General features: G+C 40.1%; 1 protein-coding gene across 3 annotated transcripts in view; it reads right to left on the reverse strand.

Annotated features, from left to right (window-relative positions):
- Positions 1-803: 803 nt before the first annotated feature.
- PANK1 (pantothenate kinase 1) overlaps positions 804-20,945 on the reverse strand; it is an 82,986-nt gene continuing 62,844 nt past the window's right edge. For all 3 annotated transcript variants that reach the window (XM_072624982.1, XM_072624996.1, XM_072624987.1), the window contains exons 3-7: positions 19,518-19,771; positions 15,190-15,366; positions 14,358-14,481; positions 8,438-8,563; positions 804-2,854 (exon numbers count right to left, since the gene is read on the reverse strand). In XM_072624982.1, coding sequence (XP_072481083.1) covers positions 2,795-2,854; positions 8,438-8,563; positions 14,358-14,481; positions 15,190-15,366; positions 19,518-19,771 — 741 coding nt within the window. In that variant the 3' untranslated portion in view covers positions 804-2,794. The remainder of the gene's footprint in view (positions 2,855-8,437; positions 8,564-14,357; positions 14,482-15,189; positions 15,367-19,517; positions 19,772-20,945) is intronic.

The following is a 20,945-nucleotide window of genomic DNA, read 5'->3' on the forward strand; positions in this document are numbered from 1 at the left end:
TATAACAAAAAATGGCACAACTGACATGGTCATCGGACCTCACTTTGAGCTTTCTGACTGATTGCAAGGCAGCAAGGTGTAGTGAGAAGAACACTGGATTTAGAGTGAGAAGAACTGTATTCAAATCCCAGCTCTCATGACCATCTTGACCATGAATATCACTTTGTTCATTTGTAAAATTGAGGGCATTGAACTAGATGCAACACTAATGCTGTTATCCCATGAAAGCTCTGTTATTTCTTCATATATGGAATTGAGAACGATGCACCTTCCACCCTTATCCAATTTGGTTCAATGAGTATAGGAATCACCACTGGTAAGGCAGTTCAATCAGCTGGTGTGGATTTGCACCCTTGCATATAAAACTGACCAAGCTGCCTGTATTTTTAAGTCAGTTTGTAGTGAAATCACAGGTCTGCAACAACAGCAATTGTATTGTGGTTCAATACAACTGAGGCATTCATAAAAACAGACATGGTGATGTCACGCTTTCAGAATGGGAAATATTGACAGAATTATTCTGTGAGCATTTGCAATGTTTTTTAAAAAACAAAAAGCTCTCCATTTCAGAAGTTATCAAAAGCTGGTGAAGTTGAAAAAGAAAAAATTCCATAAAATGATACATTTCTATTGAGAAGAGCATATTTCATGTGTGTCCAAGAGACTAATACAAGAGATGCAGATTACATCATGCTTGGTGGGAAAAACATGATAATGTTTTTTTTTCAAATTCAAACTATTCAAATAATAACTAATCAAGACAAGGAAGTTCAGAAATGAAAGCCACATATACACAAAACACATCACAACAGGAATGGGCTTTATTTCAACCAGACAAGTCAACACTTCAATTAATATCCATTTCTTCACAAACTGAAGATGTAAAAATTAATGGCTGCATTCAAAAGACAAAGAGGGAAGCCCAACCAACCTCGCTTTTGATCCAGACTGTCCTTCCTAGCTCCCCTCTTTAACAAACCAAAGCAAAAAGATCAGTTCTTTCTAGTATTTTGTCCAGGGTCATCAAGACAAGGGCAAAAGGGGAGGGAATACAACCAAACTCAGTAATCATCAGGACATTTATTTGAAATAAAAATTATTTTTGACAAAAAAAAAAAATCAGTACGTTTTTTGTTTTTTAGAAATATCATCTTTCTCAAATATTAAAAGTAAAAACATTTTTAAATTTCTACTCATAATATATCATTACAACACTCTGGGGCACATATACAAAGAAAATATATAGTTTGTTGACTGACTTTCACACAGAATCCCATGACATAATTTGTTTCTTTTTCTGATACGCCAATTTGCATCAGAATTTTGATGAGGTCAAAATTCTACTGAACTTCCTTCAGATATCAAACATATTATATAAAGATTTAATATTATTTACTTTGTAGGGGTTAGAAACTTATCTTCATAAAAGGTTTCAGGTTTCATTTAATATTGAACTGCTGATATAAAATAAACCAAGAGGCAGAAGGACCTAGTGGCTAGAGTGTTGAGCTTGGGTTCAAATCCTAACTTGGACACTTACCAGCTGTGACTTCTGTGTGTCTAAGACAACTCCCTAGGACTTACTTGACTAAGTCATGGATTGGCTGTTATCTGAATCAACAATGAGAATCCCCACTCTGGACAGAATCCAAGACTTTTTGTGTATTCCCACTAAATATTGCAGGTTTATAGGGAGCAAGGCAAAAATATTTCTCTATTTCTTATTACCACAGTCTGTTCATATAATGTGGAACAGAATAAGTCCTGGTCTGGGAATGGGATGACTCACTTGTTCACATTTTAGACCAACCTCATCTTATCAAAAGTTTATCCTTCCCAGAGCTTTGAAAAGTACTGTACACCTAGGAGGCATTTAATGATTGTTGTATATGCCACTGTATTATATTCCCATTTCTGTCACTAGTTATGCAAAACTAGACAATTCACTTTCCTCTTTGGATCTGTTTCCTTCCCTATAAAACGAGGGAGGCTAGACTTAGGACCTTTCCAGCTCTGACATTCCATGGTCCAAGGTTCCTTCTAGGCCTGTGAATCTGCGACGTTTGGAATCTTCGCTGCATAGGTATAAAGCCTTAGCTCTCACTGCTAAGCCAGTAGAGTGGTCAGCTCCTTGGGTAACGTGAATGTTTGATTACAGAAAAAAAAATCTCTCATCATGGAGGAAGAGGACAAAAATTGAGCTTGGGAGACAGCTCTCCTTCCATGGGACATTCACTCACAGACAGAAATATGAGACAAAACCAAAAAACAAAAACAACAAACTCAAAAGGGAAAAAAGCGTTCACAGTAAAACATGCTAGCTTTGTAGTTTCATTTGAAACCAACAGCAAATCATGAAACGTCATGAAAAATATAAGTCAAGATAAAAATCTCCTAGAGTGATTACTAAATGAAGTTAAAATTACCACACTGATCAGTAAACCCCAGAAGAAAAACACAGCTATTACATTTCAGGTCCTTCTGAAACATTTTTCAGCTCTTTAAAATGAATGCATAAACTGGGACATTTGGCCACGTTGCACATTTTGTCCTTTAAAAAAAAAATACAGTATACAGGAAGAAAAAAAAAACCTCTTGTATTCCCCATGTGAATTTTGAATTCTATGCTCAAAACCCCAAGAGTAAAAGATCAGCTAGAAGGATTTCAGACTATTTACAAATCCACCAGGTACGACTGCCAAATGGCTTCGTTCCCATTCTGATCCTGGCTTTCCTTTCTCCAGCAGCATCCTCAGCAGGGGCATCTTTGCCATCTTATGTCCAGGTGACATCCTTACTGATCGTCAGTCATCTTAAACAATTCCAGTAGGGCCCCAACAGCGCCAAAGTAGCCCTTCAAAATGAGAAAATATGTGATAAAAAACTATTGAGAAAAATGCTAAAATAGCCAATGATCTGAAAAATTCTTTGAATGATAAATCCCTGATATTTGGGGTGGTGATAGTTAAATTCTAATTCCATTTGAATGTCATTAAGCGCTTACTACATGCAACTAATAAATCAAGTGCTTATTAAGCATCCAATACGTTCTGGGAACTGAGGTAGCCACTGGAGGAGACAGACAAAAATGAGATGATCTCTGCCTTCAGGGAGACAGCACATATACAAGATACTGCATATTATAAGCACATAATAAACAGGCAAACAGGAACAAAAAGATATGGAATAGTCATTGCCCTCAAAGAGTTTACAAGTAAATACAAGGTAATTTAGCAAGTCAACTGGGAGAGATTCAGCAAGGCTACAAGAAGAAGGCAATACTTAGGCTAAGCCTAGAAGGAAGATAAAAGTTGGAATTCCAAGTTGTTCAGGTTGGGGAGGAGGGATATGTCAGGGAAGAAGAATTGGAAATGCAGAAATATCCTATTTGGTCAAAATGTAGAATGTGTGAAGCAGAGTCATAGGAAGAAATCTGAGAAAGTCCGTGGAGCCAGACTATAGGGGGCTTTGAAAGCCAGATCTGAATTTTACCCCAAAGACAAGTGGGAGACACTGTGGGTTTTTGAGTAAGGGACTCTTCAGAGTGTGCAGCTCTCTTCTCTTCCACGAGAGTCTCAGAGCTGTTTCTTAATTCCAAGTGTCCTGTAACCCTTTTCTCCTCTGTATGGAATTCTTTCATCTAATCTTCTCTGGCAGGCCAGTATTTCCCCACAGCCTTCTTAGATCCCTCTTAATTTTCCCCCAAAACCTCTCTTCTTCTGTTATTTTTAAAGTCAAGTTTCCTTCTCCCAATCAATAACCTTTCCAACACTTCCAGAGGCCCTTCTATCTTTTGCTCTTTGTTATTCAGACAATCTGTCTCCTCCTTACCTTATAGTCCATCTCCCTTCAGCTCAGAAGCAGTGATCAAGGACCCAGCATGGCCTGGTTCAGGCAGCTGGTGGTATTGTGGACTCAGAAAGACCCAAGTACGAATCCAGCCTCAGACATTTATTAGTCATGTGACCCTGGGCAAATCACTTATCCTCTGTTTGCCTCAGTTTCCTCAATTGTAAAATAGGGATAACAAAGCACCTACATCCCAGGGTTGATGTGAGGATCAAATGAGATCATATTTGTAAAGCTCTTTGCACAGTGCCTGGCACAGAGTAAGTGTTTAATAAATGCTTGGACCCAGGCAAAAGAGTATTACATTTTGCCCCAAATAAATTTAAGGATCAATGGGTAAAATATTTCAGTTTTTAAGAAATGCTTGTTCCCTTCTCCTTTTCAATGACACAGATGGTGTTATTTTTCAGATTTGCAGATGCCACAAAGCTGCTAGCGATAGCCAACATATTAGATGGCAAAATCAGGATTCCTAAAGATCTTAATAGGCTAGGATGCTAAACTGTTTTATAGCAATTAAATTTAATATAAAATTTAAAAAACTTTACACTTGAAATTTAAAGTATTTTACTTCATTGGCACCTAGATGACACTGTGGACAATGTTGGGCTTGGAGCTGGGAAGACCTCAATGCAAATCCTGCCTCAGATATTTGACATGTGATCTTGAGCAAGTCACTTATCTCTCTGAGCCTCAGTTTCCTCATCTGTAACATTAGGGAGTTGTACTCCATGGCCTCTGACATTCCTTCTAGCTTTAGATCTGCGATTCTATGAATTTTTTAAATTAGCTTCGTGCACACAGGGTAGGAGGTGTGTGCTTTGACAGCAATTAATCTTAAGAAGACCTAGGAATTTCAGTGGTCCACGAGCTCAGTTAGTAAATAACAAACCCAACTTTAGGCTGTGTCAAGAGAGGCAGCCACGGCAGCCACGGACACTAAGGAAATGAGAGTAGCTTGCTCCTGCTCAGATCATATTCAGAATAATATGTTCAGTTCCGTTGACTCGTTAGAAAGGATATAGATAAGCTGGAGTGTGTCCAGAGAAGGTCAGTGAGGAAGGTGAAGGGCCTTGAGTTGATAACACACGAGAAGTGGGTGGGATGTTTATCTTGGAGAGAAGAGACCCCAAAGAGTACATGACATTGGACTTCAAATATTTGAAAGTCTCTCATGCGGAAGAGTAATCACACTTGTTCTGAAGGGTCCCAGAGGGCAAGACAAGTAGTAATAGATGGAAGGTGCAGGGAGCTATTTTAAGTTTGATGTAAAGAAAAACACTGTAAAAGTCCAGAGAGATCTAAAACTGGAATGGGCTGCTGCCCTGGAAGAGAGCAGGTCTCCCAACCTAAATATCTTCAAGTTGGATGACCATTTGGGGTACTTCTATATAGGAGAAACTTATTTAGAAGTCAGTGTGACTAGGTGACCTCTGAAATTTCTTCCAACCCTGAGACTGATTCAGTGCGACAAGTTCCAAGGGTCTCTTCTACTGGTTGATTACAGTCACAGTCACAGAATTTATAGTTGGAAGGGAGGCTCATTTGAGACAGAAGTGAAGTAGCTTTTCCTGAGCCCAGATCCTCAGATAAGAAACATCAAAGGACATGGAAATCCACTGATGAGAAGAGACCTGCTGCCCTCTCTCCACCCAGAAATGGCCTAATGTCCTCCTCCCCCAGCAACAAAGAGGCCAGGGCAGGCATGATGAGAATGATGCCACATCAGCCACAGGAGCACTGTAAAGGACCATGATGCCTGAGGATGAGAGGAAGCAGTGAGAGCAAAGGCACAGGTTCAGCAAAGTTTAAGATTCCAGAAAAATGTTATAATTAAGGATATAAGTTCCTTTGATGGCAGGGACTGATTTTACCTTTCTTTGTACTTCTAGGACTCAGCACAGAGCCTGGCATAGAGGAAGTGCTTCATCAGCAACTGAAGGATCGTTAGTAAGGCAGCACAGTATAGTGAAGAAACACTGAATTGGGAGGTCAGGGGGCCTAGGCTACGACCTTGGCTCTCCAGGCAAATCGTCGAGCCTTCTCTGTCTTGGCTTTTACATGCATGGGCTAAAGGGATTAAACAGTCTCTAAAGTCCTTGGAGTTCTAAGGATCGATCTATGACTAAATGATGATGGTATGGTTCCCATCTTGGACCCAATACTGCTGACAGAGTTCCAAGAATAACCTTGCCCTTCAGTCAGAGAGCAGACTTAAGTGTAAGAAAAATTAGAGAAAGTCAACTTGACAATACAAAAGATTATGGGGGGGAGGACAACAAGGGGGGGAAGGTCCTCAGTTCTTTTGAATGAAAGTTCTTCTGCCCAGTGGGTACAAGTGGGCAGAAGAAAACTGTGCCTGGTATTCTAAGGATTCTAAGGGAACAGCCTATTATTCTACAGAGTAATACATCACCCTAAATGTTTAGCTAGGGGAAAAGTCCCTTGATATTCTTTTGGAATCATAGCTTTGTTACTAACTTGCAATGTCACCACAGGCAAGGCACCTTCCAACCCAACCCAATGAGCAGCATGGTCAAGTTGAAAATGTCCTGCATTTAGAGTCAGAAGGGCCTGTGTTCAAATCCTGAGTGTCACCCTAAACAAGTTAATGTTTCCAGTCGTCAGCTTCTTCCCCTGTAAAATGAAGGGGTTGAATTAGGTAGCCTTTAAGGTGTCTTCCAACTCTAAATCTATGATCCTTTAAAAACAAACATGAACAAAACCTGTCCTCAAAGACTTTACATTCTACTTGGCGGGCTTCAACATGTAAACAGACACACAGACTTACACAGAGACACAATTATTTGAGAGAAAGAGAGCCATAAAAACTGTAAAAATGCTCCTATGAGAGTCAGCACATGAGTTTCCTTGAAAGGAGCCAGGGCATCTAAGAGGTGGAACAAAGGAAGATACATACAAAGATATGAAAGGATGACCTGTGCAAAGAGATGTAGGCAGAAGATGGAATACCAGGTTCAGAGAACAGCAAGGAGGCCAGTTTCTCTGGAAAAATGAGGATAAGAAGGGGAATAATATGAAATGAGCCTGGAAAGGAGGCTGAAGTCAGATGGTGAAGGTCTTTAAATGCCAAGTTGAAGTTTCCCTCTCTGTGCATCAGTTTGTTCATCTGTAAAATGAGGTAACTGAACGGGGTCCTTTACCTCACCAAATTCTGAGTACATGACAACCATGGACCACTTCCAAGTAGGAAAAAAAATAGTCCTATTTCCAGCCTTCTTTTTCACAAATGGGTATCATGGATGAGTTGTGATTGGTACTAGCTGAGGTAGTGCCCCTCCAGAAGAAAACCATAGAAATCCTAATGAAATAGATCCTAAGTTGTCATGTACTTTAAGAAAATCAAATGTGATTTATCTGTCTCTTTATTCTTTAAAAAAAAAATACAAATAAATCATTCCACACATGATTTGTGGTTGTTCAGTTGTTTTTTCAGTCATGTCTGACTCTTCATGACCCTATTTGGAGTTTTCTTGGCAGAGAAACTGGAGTAGTTTGCCATTTCCTTCTCCATCTCATTTTAAGATGAGGAACTGAAGCAAATGGAGTTAAGTGACTTGCCCAGGGTCACACAGCTAGTAAGTATCTGAGGCTGCATTTGAATTCAGGTCCTCTTGACTCCAGGGCCAGCATTCTATCCACTGTGACCCCTAGCTGTCTTCAAACATGATTGAGTTTGCCTTAAAGATAGAGCAAAAAGCTTCACAAGAGTTACTATAACATTCATGCAAAATAAATTTCAAAGAGGAAAAAAAAGTCTTCAATTTCTCAAGGTGAATGGCAAATATAACCTAGCATCTTCCTCTCCCTTCCAGATTGTCAGACTAAGGAGACTAATCCATCGATTATCAAAGAAAACAAAAACAGATCTTTTAAGTACTCATTATTTGGACAGGGGAGTACAACGTGGCAGAGACAGACAGAAAGATAGACAAGTAAAGGGAGATGGCAAGATGAAAGTCGATAACCTGACTCGGATGCTTCCCAAGTATATGTAACCACAGGTAAGTCATTTAATTTCTCTGACACCTGGTTTCCCCATGACCACACTTAAACCAGTGACATTCTATAAGGCTGTTGGAATGAAATCACTTTTTAAATTACAAAGCCCCACACATGTGAGAGGAAGCTGAGGGCTAGCAGAGAGCTCTCCTGGGAGCCCATAGGTTCCAGTTATGTGATCCTGGCCAAGTTAATTACCCCTTTGGAGCCTAAAACAGATTAAAATATAATTGGAAAATATTTAACAAAATCAATACAAATACAACAGAACAGAGATAACCTTAACATGTAGTATTCTAAATCAATATGTGCATCCAGTGGGGATCCTTAGGTATGGTCCAGTGGCTTCCATTTCTATTTGACTTTGACACCACTGCCCTAGAAAACTCCTTAAGATGACAGACTACAGGTTGCAGAAACGGTGATGATCTGTGCTGGGAGAGGGAGCTTCCTCATGTGGAAATTCCTTATATCCATCAAATTACAAATCCAATTGTTATTCCTTCATCCCCATACAAACGTGGGCATTTATTTAGGCAAATGATTCCATACATGTCATACCTACCTCATGTTCCAAGAACAGAGCTTTTAACTGTCCTTTGGACCAAAAATCCATGGCATATGCTAGCAGCTTCATTGAGACCATATTGATTCTAAGGAAATTCCCAACAAACACCACTCTGTCAATGTTCTGCCAGGAAAAAAAAAAAAGAATTTTTTTTTTTTTTTACACTAGAGAGCTATAGGAACAATTAGTAGAACACGTTTCTTCTACAATTTTTATTTTCAATGTCAGTTTCTCAGCATTCTCTGGCTAAATGCCAAGAGTTACCCAAAATAGTGCACAGGAATACTGGAGGGTACATGGGTAGGAAAGGGGTCAATATCTGACCCAGCTCTGAGAGAGTAGTTTCATGGCAGTCTGAAGACGGAGGCAGCATGAAATCTAGGTCCCCACTGACGATCTGACAACAACTCCCTACATTACTGGATCCTGTCCGAGTTATCAAAAGGCTGCCATCAACTCTAGCTTATGAGCCTTTGCTCAAACAGTTCCCTGTGCTTAGGAGATAGTCTCCTCCCTAACCTGCTGAGACAACATCAACAGTAATCAATAATAACAGGTGGCATTTCTACAGCCTTTTCATCTTCACAAAGCACTTTATACACGTCAACCCAACTGATCTTCAAAATAATCTTGTAAAGGGGGCATGAAGGTATTCTTGTTCCCATTTTACAGAGGAGGAAACTGAGATTCAATGAAGTGAATGGGCTTGTCCACAGTCACCCAGGTAGTGTCAAAGGTGGGTCTCTTCCTAACTCTGAGATCAGCATTCTAGTTACTTCCTTACATAGCCTCTCAGAAGCCCCTCCCTTATATAAAGGTTATCCCAAGTCTCCCAGATGAAAGCAATGTCTCCTTCACCAAATTTCAGATAGCAATTTACCTGCCCCACCTTTGCCTCCCAATCACATTTTGCCTTTGTAATATACTCATGTGTAACCTTATTATATCTCCATTATCAGACTATAGGCTCCTTAAGGGCAGAAACTGTGCCATTTTTCTGCCTTTGGATTCCTAGTGAAAATGCCTCGCAACAGTGGGTAATTAATGTTTATTTGTTTGCTGAATCTGAATTGTTCCGTATTCCCTGAGCACATAGTACCCAATAGTGGGTGAAGGGAGGCCCAAAGCACAAAGGGATGTAGAAGCAAGCCAGCTGAGGGTTTCTAGAAATGTCCATGGATAATTAAAAATGGGCAGAAATGAATAATAATTGACGCCATTTTCACAACCCAAATGTTGCTGGGGACCCAAGTCCTGCAGGTTGGCCATACCTCTGGTCTAGAAGATATCCAAGGGGATGATAAGGAGAAAAGCAAATTAGATTTTTGAGGTAAACCTTACCTGCATGGCAGCACTCTGAATTGGAAGGTTGGGGGAAGGGAAGGAGTTAAGGGTTTAACCTGAAAATAACACTTGCCAAAATAAGTTCTAGTTTCATTTCATCCTGAGCCTCTAGAAATGCAATGAAGGGGTCTAAGTATGGCTCTCAAACCAACAGACAATGAAAAAAAGAACAACAAAACACCCGTTCAACTAAGATGGTTCAAGGCTACAAAAGGCCTTAAGTGGCATTCCTTCCAAGGACAGGATCTGTGTAACCCAAGAAATAGGCTATTATACTTAGCAGCTTTATTTAGAAATAACTGGAAACAAAAGGGAAAAACTCATGCTTCTAGCATCCAATGCTTTAAATCCTGGGAAGGCAGCACAGTGTGTTGAAAGGTGTACTAGAGGTGGCATTGAAGGTCTTGGGTACAAATCCCAGTTCTACCATGTAACTACCTACATGACAGGCAAATCAGTTAAACATCCTGGACTTCAGACACTTCTTTTTAACATAAAGGTTGGATTAATTGGCCTCTGAGGTCTCTTTCAACTCTCAACCTATGATACTATGCAGAGACCAGCAATTAAAGACCTGTCATCCTTGGGGAATAAACTTACAGTTGAAATAATAACTATAATTTATGCAGAGTACCCCAAAAGATTTGATGCAGCTTGGCCTTTAATAGGTTTAAATTGCACTAAAACTTCTCTTAACAGCTTGGATGGTGTTGTTTTACAAGCATGACCTCTATGTGATAGAGTAGGAAAGGCATGTGTTCTATAGTCAAACAACCTAGATTCAAATCCTCTAATGCTTACTGACCATGGGACCTTGGTGAAGTCCCTTTTCCTCCCTGGGTCTTAATTTCCTTGTTTGTCAAATGAATGGGTTGGACTAAGATGGCCTTTGAATGATGATCCTTTATTTCTTACAACCACTTTGTATAATGAGTACTATAGGTATTTTTATCCCCATTTTACAGATGAGGAAAGTGAAACTCAGAGGTTAAATGAACTGTCCAAGGTCACATAGCTAGTAAGCTTCCTGTCTTCAAGTCCATGCCCCTAGCCATTATTCTGCTCTACAGCTTCCCTGTTCACATTTTTTGTATTACTATGCTATCCCTACTTGTATTACTATGCTATACATGCAGACTAACTCCAAGTCCCACACACTTGGAAACAGAAACAAGCTAACTGCTTTTCCTACTCCCCAGACCTCCCAGGTTGCTTGGACTCCAGCTCAGTCATCACCAACCAACCTGACCTGCTGACAGAGCTTGCCCTCCAAACAATAGCTCTGTTACTATGGAAACAGTTCAAGAAGGGGAGTCCAGCCTTGGAAACCAGCATTACTTTCCCTGTCTAGTACATCAAGAGCATGTAGAACCTAGTGGGAACCTCCATTTCCAATGGCTTGAATTTCTAACCATGTAAAACCCCGAGGATCTGATTTATATGGGCAATCCCATTCTGACTCTGGGTTTCAAAGAGTCTTGCTTCTTAGAATAGGGCAGTGACCACCACCACCCATGGGATTTTGAAAGAGAAAGATTATGTGGGAACAGGCAAACTGCCTTCAACAGAGAAGGAGGTGGTAGTGAATATTAAAAAGGAAGAGGAGGCCTGGGAAAAGACCAATTAAATTTAGAGGAAGGTTTTTTCCCTTCCCCTCCTTCCCAACACAATGTTGCCAGAGAAGGAAGCTTCTCCTTGCACTGAGAAAAAGTATCAATCTCAACAGCCTTGGGACAGGACAAAAGGACATTAAAAGCTGACGGTAAATGAGGCAGTCTGACAGCCATGGAAGTCAGACTTTTAAAGGGACAGACTCTTAATAAGAATCTAAAATTGAAGATTGAAAGGATAAGCAAAAAAAAACAAAACAAAAAACCAAGCCATCCCTCTCTAGAAAAGTGTCTGGGGAACTTATCCTATGGGGCTCATAGGAAAACCCCACTCTGAAACACTTGAGGGTAGGGCAGAGAGAGAATACTCCCAAAAGCTGGCAAAAACACAAGGCCTTGGAATACAACCTGTAACCCTCCAATAGACTGGGATACCCTCAGCTCTGAGGCACTAAATCAATTCCCCAAGTCTTACAATTCTTCCCATGGTTGTAGGATCATGCAAGACATGTGTAGTATGGTTAAAACTCTCATGGACATTCCACTGCAGTGTAGCCATAGCAAGGAAATGCTCAAGTCAAAAGAGAAAACACATTGGGATGTTAACCCAAGCAGGTCATAAACAGCAAGGAACACTTTAATAAGATAGAAATGAGGGGAAAGGGAAGGCAATAAATGCACTGGGAAGAGGGAACAGGTATTATCTGTTGATTGACCTTTGGGAGACCATGAACATGGTCCACTCTATACATATTAGTCTGAGGACATATTTGGCAGTTGGGGGTGAGGGGTGAAGAGGATCCTTTGGAAGATAATGTTTAAAAACTAAACAAGAAAAAAACACCAAAGCCTTCTAGCACAGGGTGTTCCAAAGGCAGGAGAGGATGGACTTTGAAAAGGCACATCTCTGGAATGTGTTCATTTAATTTTCTGTTAAAATACCTCCAAGGTTAAAGACTAGATTTCAACCTGATTTTCAAATTCATACTTTATACAGCTTGTCAAGGCTTACAAATACACTTTCCTATATAAAATAAAATACAGTGGAAAGTCACTGGAATCCTAGAATTTGGAGACGGGACTAATGCTTTCATGGGTTAATCTCATACTAGACCTCAGCTGTATTGCAGACAGATTTTGGGGTGATGTGACTTTCATAATATGGTGTCAGGTCTGCAAAGGCTTTCAAGAGGTCATCTGATCCAACTCCTTTGTTTTACAGATGAGAAAACTGAAGTTCAAAGCAGTTAAGTGACTTGCTTGAAGTTGCACAAAGCCAGGACCAGAATCCAGGTTTTCTAAGTTGACTGGTTTTTCTCCTGTCCCTTCTTGCATTTCTAATAATAAGTCAAATTACAATCAGTTTCGACAGCAATTACACGCTTGTTGAGCAGCTAACTTCACTCCCTCTATTGTCTCTCCTATTCAAGGATGAGAGATCATAGGAACTCAGAGTCTGGAAAATCATATACTCCAACTCTCCCTCCTCTATTCCTATCCAAATTCTCTCTTCTCCCTCACCAAGTTGTCAGACACTTTGCATTTCAGAAAGCAACTCTTTGTCAAAAAGTGATCTTTGCAAAAGTTCAAATGAAGCATCACAGCAAATGGACAATTTCCTGTAACTGGGGGTGGAGAGAGGGTGGGGTGGGGGTCCCGCTGGCCTCCGCTGTCGCTCTCTATGCTTTGATAGCCCTGTACAATGCTGCTTGAACTCCACGCCACAAGGCAACACTGTAGAGAAGCCGAAAGCAGAAAGAAGAAAGGATGAAGATGAAGCAAGGATTCCCATTGAGTTTCTGGCAGTGAAACTGGGTTGAACTGCTTCAGAGTCTCATTCTACCAATAACTCGAAACAAACAAAAGAAAATGTGCAAAGAATTGCAAGTCCCACGTCATTAGGCATGTGATGAATGATGATGACTCATAAGGGGTTTAGCTTGGATTTGAAATTGACAATGTTGCCATTTCCAAATAAACTGACTTGACACTGGGGACCATGCAGGGCCAAAGAGGGTTGTGGTGTAGTGGAAAGAGTATGGGCTTTAGACTCAGGACAACTGGGTTCGAACCTTAGCTCTGTCACTTCTTGGCTTTGAAGCCTTGATTAAGTCAATGAACTTCTTTGAGACTTCTTAGGATTTCTTATTGATAAGAACGATACTTCCAGTTACATATCGCAAGAGTCTTTAGAGGATCAAATGAGGCTATGTATATCCAGCGCTTGGTAATCTATAAATACTCTAAAGACGGACACTACTGTCGTTGTCCAGTTTTAGCAAAAAGACCCTACAATCAGCACTGCTAAAACTGGAAGTGGCCTGAGAAATCACAAGATGAGAGACCTAGATCGTAGGGTCATGGATTTAGAAGGAACCTCAGAAGCCTGAGGTCTAGGCAGGCTAAGTGATTTGCTCAAGGTCACCCAGGGAGAAGCCACTGTTGTCAGAGGTGGAATTTGAACCCAGGAATTCTGACTCCAAAGCCAATGATGGTCTTTCTACTCTACTACACTGCCTCCCACAATCATGTAGTCCAACCACACTTAAAAATGAAATGGCTGAGGCCCACTGAGGTGAAGTGACTTAGCCCAAGTCAGAAAGTCAGGGAGGGGCAGAGACAGGACTCTCTACCCTCCTGTCCAAGGCTTTTTCTAAGTGGAAATAATTTTCTTTTTCCTCCTCAAAAAGTACTATGTATAAAACATTTTTATTTTAGTAGACTGATTGAAAGTATGTTTTTTTTTCCTTTTTCCTCCTTAAATAGTACTGGCATTTTCCTATTACAGCACCTAGCCTCCTTTGGGAGTCCACATTTTATGAGATGTGTACAGACTGAGAAGGATGGGATTTTACTGAAACATTAACAAAGATAAAAAAAAACAACTAGTAAACAGAAAAGGCCAAAATGCAAGAAGAAATGAGCATGCGTCATGTAGGCAGATGGAGGGTTTGTAACCTTACCTCGTTCTGGGCACACATCCGAGCAATGGAACCGATGTTATTTGTAATGGTGACCAAAGTCGCTCTGGCTAAGTCCTCTTTGCTGATGGCATCTCGTTTTTCTTTACTCATCATGTTGCCAAAGCTATGTTGGAAATATTAGCAAAGGGGTTCAGATAATCCCACAACAAGGCCCACATTTTAGCCACATGACTGCGGCAAAACTCCTCCATAACTTTTGTCTGGACAACTTTGCCTGTGACTTACGAGCCCTAATTTTGCTATCATGGTTTGTACTCAGAAAATATTTTGATATCAATGGTTAGCTTCTTTTTTTCTTTTCTTTTCTCTTTTCTTTTTGAGACGGACCACTGATGAGGAAGGGGGTGATGGTGGTGGTGGTGCCCCCAAGGAAATACTTAACAAGGGGAAATGGTGGTAACTGTCAAAACCTTCCATAGTTGCCCTATTTAGAACACATGCTTCAACAGCATGAAAGTTTCTGTGCCTGCCATGATGTCAAAATCAGGTCCGAGCTCTTCTACAATATTACTACACTACTCTATGTCAGCAGGGGCATGGCACATCAGAAAACATTTGGGGTACCTGCAGCCATGTTTTCAATTGTTACTGTACCTGCTTGGGACAAGAGAACCATAGGCTTTGGAGCTGGAAGGGGCCTTAGAGATCATCTAGTCCAACCCTCTCATTTTGCAGATGAGGAAACTGAGGCCCAAAGAGCTTAGGTGACTTGCCCAAGGTCATACAGTAGCAGCTGGGATTCAAACCCAAGACCTCTGACTCCAAATCCAGTGCACTCTTTCCACTACACCACTCTCTACTTCGTCTCTACCTTGATGCTACAGCAGATCCTTGAAGGCCAAATCGTTCATAGTCTCCTCCATAAATATCCTTCACCAGCTTATCAACATTGGTGCTGTCTCCTTTAGCTGCCATTTCCAGAGCTTCTTCAAAGGTCTCACAACCAGTCAGCAAACAGCACAGGCCTAGGAATGTTCCACCTCCAAGACTAAAGGAACAATAAGGTTTATTTTTTTAAGACTTGTTTTAAAAGGTGTCCACGAGGTACCCAAAGAGGCACATTCAGAACATTAGCACAGCAATGAGGTAGGAGGAGAAAAACAATGGATAGTTCACATCAAATGGACTAGGGCTTGGAGCAGCTCAGGGTTAAGACTGGACCAGGAAGTGGGAGCAGAGTTGGCTGGGATTAAAAACAAACACTTTAGAAAAATGTCATGCCATTGGCCTTGGGATGAAAGCACTATCAGCAAGAAGGTTTTCATGAGTTACAGTTGTGAGACCTTGGGCAAGTCGACTAAATGGACAGCCTCAGTTGCTGAACATGTTACAGAAGGCTGAAGGTAACTTTCCTCTGTGGATGGTTAGTGTGGGGGAAAATAACTAGGGGTCATAAAATAAACATAAAAAATATGTGTAGTTGATATGCAGCTAGAAGTAAATTTTGTATGCATTTAATATGGAAACCATAGAGAAAGTCTTCATCCCTCCAACAAAAATACTGTCTTTGGTTTATCCTTCCTGGAAAACTTCCTTCGTTCCTCTGATCTCATTCCTCTCAGGAACACAATCCTATTTACCTACGTGTATTTCTTAACTGAGATTTCTGAAAGGAAGCAACTCATCTGAGATACTGGGCAACTGTATCTGAGAAAAAATGGTGAACATCCTGCAGTCCCTCAACAGCATAAAATGGCACAGAGGTTTGATTTCCTGTCTGAGCTGGACATATTCTCTGACCCCTCAGACAAATGTGTCCTTGATACGCAGAGAGAGAAGCCTCTTGAATATCTCTGTTTAAAATTTGTCTTGTCATCTGTTTAAATACATTTAAATTGTCCTGGAAAAGAGATGATGGCTCCTTTAAAAAACATTTTGGTAACAAATGTAAAAGAAACTATTAGTCTGATACTAAGGAAGTCAGCTGCATGGGGATTACCTGAGAGAAGTGGAGCCAGGTTAAGTGAAGAATAAAGCTAACAACTAGAGAAGCCCCACAGGGCCAAGGTCATCCCATGGTGCAGATGTCTGCACACTGGCACGATTCCTTTTGCTTGAAAGAAAGAAAACAGAATGCGGAAGCGGTGAGGTAGGAGCTTAAGAGGGTAAAAACAATCCTTTGTGGGGAGGAATTTGAAGTAGACTGTCAAAGGTCTATATAAATAGTAGAGGCTGATGAGGGCTTCTTATACCAAGTTGCTCTGAAATCCTCAAAGTGCTGAAAACAGGAGCAATGCATGTGGCACAATTTGAAGACTAACCAAAGACCTTGTTTTCCACATTGGATTGGGAGGAAAAAACGGAGGTGGATTAAGTCACGATCCTTAGTAGTAAAAAGCTGATGACAAGGGAACTATATCATACCTAGTATTCCATTTGCATTTCTTTAAATCTGTCTTGAAATATTAGCTAGTATTTAAGTAGCAACAGTTTATATTTTAAAAAAAGTTACCTTTTTAAAAATATTCTATTGGGCAGGAATCACATAATCTGTGTTTCTCAGTTACCCACTGCCTATGCAAAGACTGGCCATTTGGACTCCATGGCCATGAACCAGGCATCACCCTTCAGCTAATGGTAGCAATCTAAACTGTGGGCACAGCAGTGGAGAAATACCATCATATACATCTATTTGCAAACCCAAAGCTAGACAGTGACAACAAACATAATAATGGCATTTGTAAGATAGCATGGTCTTGGTAAATTGTCTTAGAAGGAAGGCCATTCATTATTAGATATGTACAGCTGTACAGTTGTACCTTTCAAACAGAGGAATCTAAATTGAATGGGGAAAAAGTCACTTATGTATTATTCATAAAGCTGGGAAATGGGAGATACAGAAAAACAATGTATGAACACACTAGAAATGAAAGGTTCCTTGTCGATACAGTAAGTGGAGGATATTACATATATAAATAATAACACTTTCTCTCAAGATCTGATTAATTGGGCACATATTTACAAGGTGATTAGAAATGTATTAGTTTCTCAGTAACAGTCAGAGCAAAAACATATCACTGAAAATTCTCATGGCAGATGGCAAGCCCTCTAGGTCTTAGTTGATGGTCTTTTGTGAAGTGCTCTCAACCTACAAATATTCAGTCCCTGATAGTCAACTTTCTGGTGGTAGACTCCTCTGGGACTTAGATAAGCTGTTCTTCAGAAAGTCAGACGCATGCAAAATTTTGTGGTGCTAGGTATTTTTTTTTAAAGGAAGTCTTTATTTAAGGGGGACCCTTGCAAAACTTAAGCTCACAAGGAAAAGAGAAGGAATTTTCCATCTCTTGCCTTGATTTTCCATGATAATTTCAGCTCTTAGAATTCCTAGCTCCATTCAGAGCCCCAATTCAAGTGCTGTCTTCACACAAGTCTCTCCAGATCTGCACAGTGAAACCATCTTCCTCTTCTCTCCTTTGACACATTCCCATCCTCAAATCATTTTGCATTTACTTGGTATCTCTTTTATATTTACTCATCAACATACAAATTATTTCCACCTAGCAGAATGCAAGCTCTTCCACAGAAGGAGCTGATTTCATGGTTGTTTTTTCTTTCCGTCTCCCATACCTACCATAGACAAATGTTGGTGGAAATGAATCGATTCGTAAAAAACAAATAAACAAACAAAAAAAGCCAGTATTACCTCTCTCTGGGAGTCTAAATTTTCCTCAAAAAAAGTTTTCTCTCTCTTAAAAAGATTTCCTCAAAAAGGTAAGCCCCTCACTTAAGGCTAGAAGCATTTCAGCCAAGTTTGCTCATAAAATTAATTTATCTAAGTGAATCCAGTTTTTCAATTGACTTCCATAATAAAATTGTTGGTCCCAGAAAAATTGTTGGTCCCCAACATTTTTTAAAAATTCCATTTAAGCAAATGCAAATCTTTAAAAAAAAACATTTCAAGGGAAATGAGAACCTCCTATAATATTATTTGTCTACTCACAGAAAATAAAAAACACACCATTAAAATAGAATACAGTACAAAATAGCACAAATTGTAGCAATACAAGCATCTTTCTTGCTGTCTTTTAAAGGAATCAATAATCCCTGAAGAGTCTGGAGATTGGCTAAGTTTTTAGACAGGTGGTTGGAGGAAGGACGGGCAGGGATAGAAGGGGATAGAGCTAAAGACAGGAAATAATTTTCAAGTTTCTTCACTTGAATCTGCAATTCACTTTTAACTTGGGGACCATCTCCAATAACTCTATTAGTGATCCCTCCAAAAAAATTTGTTTTCTCAGTCACTGCACCTTTAACAGAAAACCAAGTTCTGAAATAATTCAATATGATTAAAGTTTTCATTAAACTGCAAAATTCATTTGGGTTGTCATAGTTCCTTAAAGTAGTAACGATAAGGAGTTACGATGTGAAGACTGACATCATACATTACAGCGAGTCTCAGAGTACATTCTAAACAGACTCTTCTACTCATTGAACAGAACCCGAGTTCTCTTGCCCTAATACCTTGAACAAAGGCTGATACTCCCTAGTCCTAGAATGGTGTCTTTAACCACCCTACCCTAGCCCCCAGTCAAAACACACATACCTAGCTTGCACCAATCTTTAAAGTGCAACTCAAATGCCACCTCTCTGTGAAGCTGTTCCCAGCATTGTCATGAATGACTCTCTGCCTCAGAGTTCTCACAGTAACTTGACTTTTAGCTAATGTAGTTATTGTTATAATCCTATGTATTAAAGTAATCTGTATGGGATGTTTTGTTTCTGTAGTAGACTATAAGTTCAATGAAGACTGAATTTATCTAAATTTTCCATACCCCTTAATTTCTAACACAGTACACTAAACACAGTCAGTAAGAAATTAATGTTGCTTGGATTAAACAGAACAATCTTGTGTAAAAATCAATGCATTAGGAACCCAGGCTGAATATTACTGATTGCCATATCATCATACTGTAAACAGAATCAGAATTTAGAGCCAGAAGAAATGTTAAAGAGATCAGATAGTCCAATCACTCATTTTACAGATGAGGAAGCTGAGGACCAGGGACAGGAAATGACTTGCCCAAGATCATATCTGTAATAAGTAGCAGTGTGAGGCCCTCCAAGGTCTTAAAAAACCTAGGGAAGGAAGATTGTTATACTGCAGCAGAAGAGGGTTCTCCTTAAGGAGGATCTATTTACCTGGTCCCTGTAACTCTTTTATAGTTGTCCTTGGAATATACTGCTAGGATGCTAACACCTGAGCCCATGTTAACCAGCAACATGGGGTATGGATTATCAAGGCAGTAAGGCTTTTTTTGACACTGTTCAGGATCTGTGGGTTTTTCAAAATAGTAACACTCGGGTTTGCCATTGAAGCCGATGGAATCAACATAGAGCAGCCCTTGTATCAAACAGTCCAATTCATCCAGCTTGTGGAGCTGCAGATCGGCGATCTGAAAGAGAACAAGAAATCAAGGAGAAACGGATGGTTAGGGCATGAAAGGAGACCAGAGAGGCTCAAGTGTGGCCTTTAGATCTATTTGCAGAGTTAACCAGGATTGAAAGAATCCAGCTACCATTGTTAACAGGGAGTTCCAAGGACATTGAGAAGCAGGAAAAAAGGATCTAGAAAGGCAAAAGTTGAAAGAAGGCAGATTTTTTTTTTTTAGTTCAATAAAAGATTCTCTTAACTTGAGTTCTCCAATGCAGCTGAATGACGCACAATAGTCCCTTGGGGAGCGTGGGTCAACTCCCTTTTCTTCTCTCATGTTCACTATTGTTGCAGGCAATAATAATCACAGTGGCACACTTGACAGTAGGACTTTACAGTTTACTCAACACTTTCTCCACAATGAGCCCTTAAGGCGGGCAGTGCCAGCCGGCAGGAGTCTACCCTGGGACCTGAGCTAAGACTGAACATGCTGGACTAGGAATGCTGCTGCATGTGGAAGGTTTGCGTTCTGTGGGAAGGGGGAACCTCTGACTTCGTCTGCAATTCTCATCCATAGACAAGCACATCATACATACAAACACAAATAGATATATAGATATATATGTATGTATGTATGTATGTATACACACACACTCACTGAGAGACACAGGCTCATCTTCTTTCTAAGAAACTATTTGTTAGCATGTGGTAAAAAGAGGGCTCTTCTGGAGGAAGTCAGAACATTGTGATTAAGAAGCAACACAAAACTCCACATTTATAGCTCTGCCTTGGAAACAAATGCAAAATTACTATTTTTATTATTAACCACTCCTACTCACATTTGGATAGAGCATAGGATCATTTAGAGGTATGTGGATTTAGAGCTAGAAGTTATCTAGTCTAACTTCCTCCTTTTAAACATGAAGAAATTGAGTCCTGGAGAGGTTTAAAGTGACTGTTCAAGGCAGTAGAGTCAGGATTTGAACACAGATCCTTTGATCCCATATCCAGGAATCTTTCCACTGTATCACACAACCACTTATCTCATAATAACCCTGGCACATAGGTAGTATTATGTCATTATCCCCATTTTACAAATGAAGGAGTTGAGAGCTGGAGACACTGAGGAGTTTGCTCATAGTTGTAAGACTAGTCAAGGCTAGAGGCATGATTTGAATTCAGGCCTCCTGATCCTA

This window comes from Notamacropus eugenii, chromosome 1, assembly GCF_028372415.1.
Source record: "Notamacropus eugenii isolate mMacEug1 chromosome 1, mMacEug1.pri_v2, whole genome shotgun sequence".
In the NCBI taxonomy this organism is placed as follows: Eukaryota; Metazoa; Chordata; class Mammalia; order Diprotodontia; family Macropodidae; genus Notamacropus; species Notamacropus eugenii.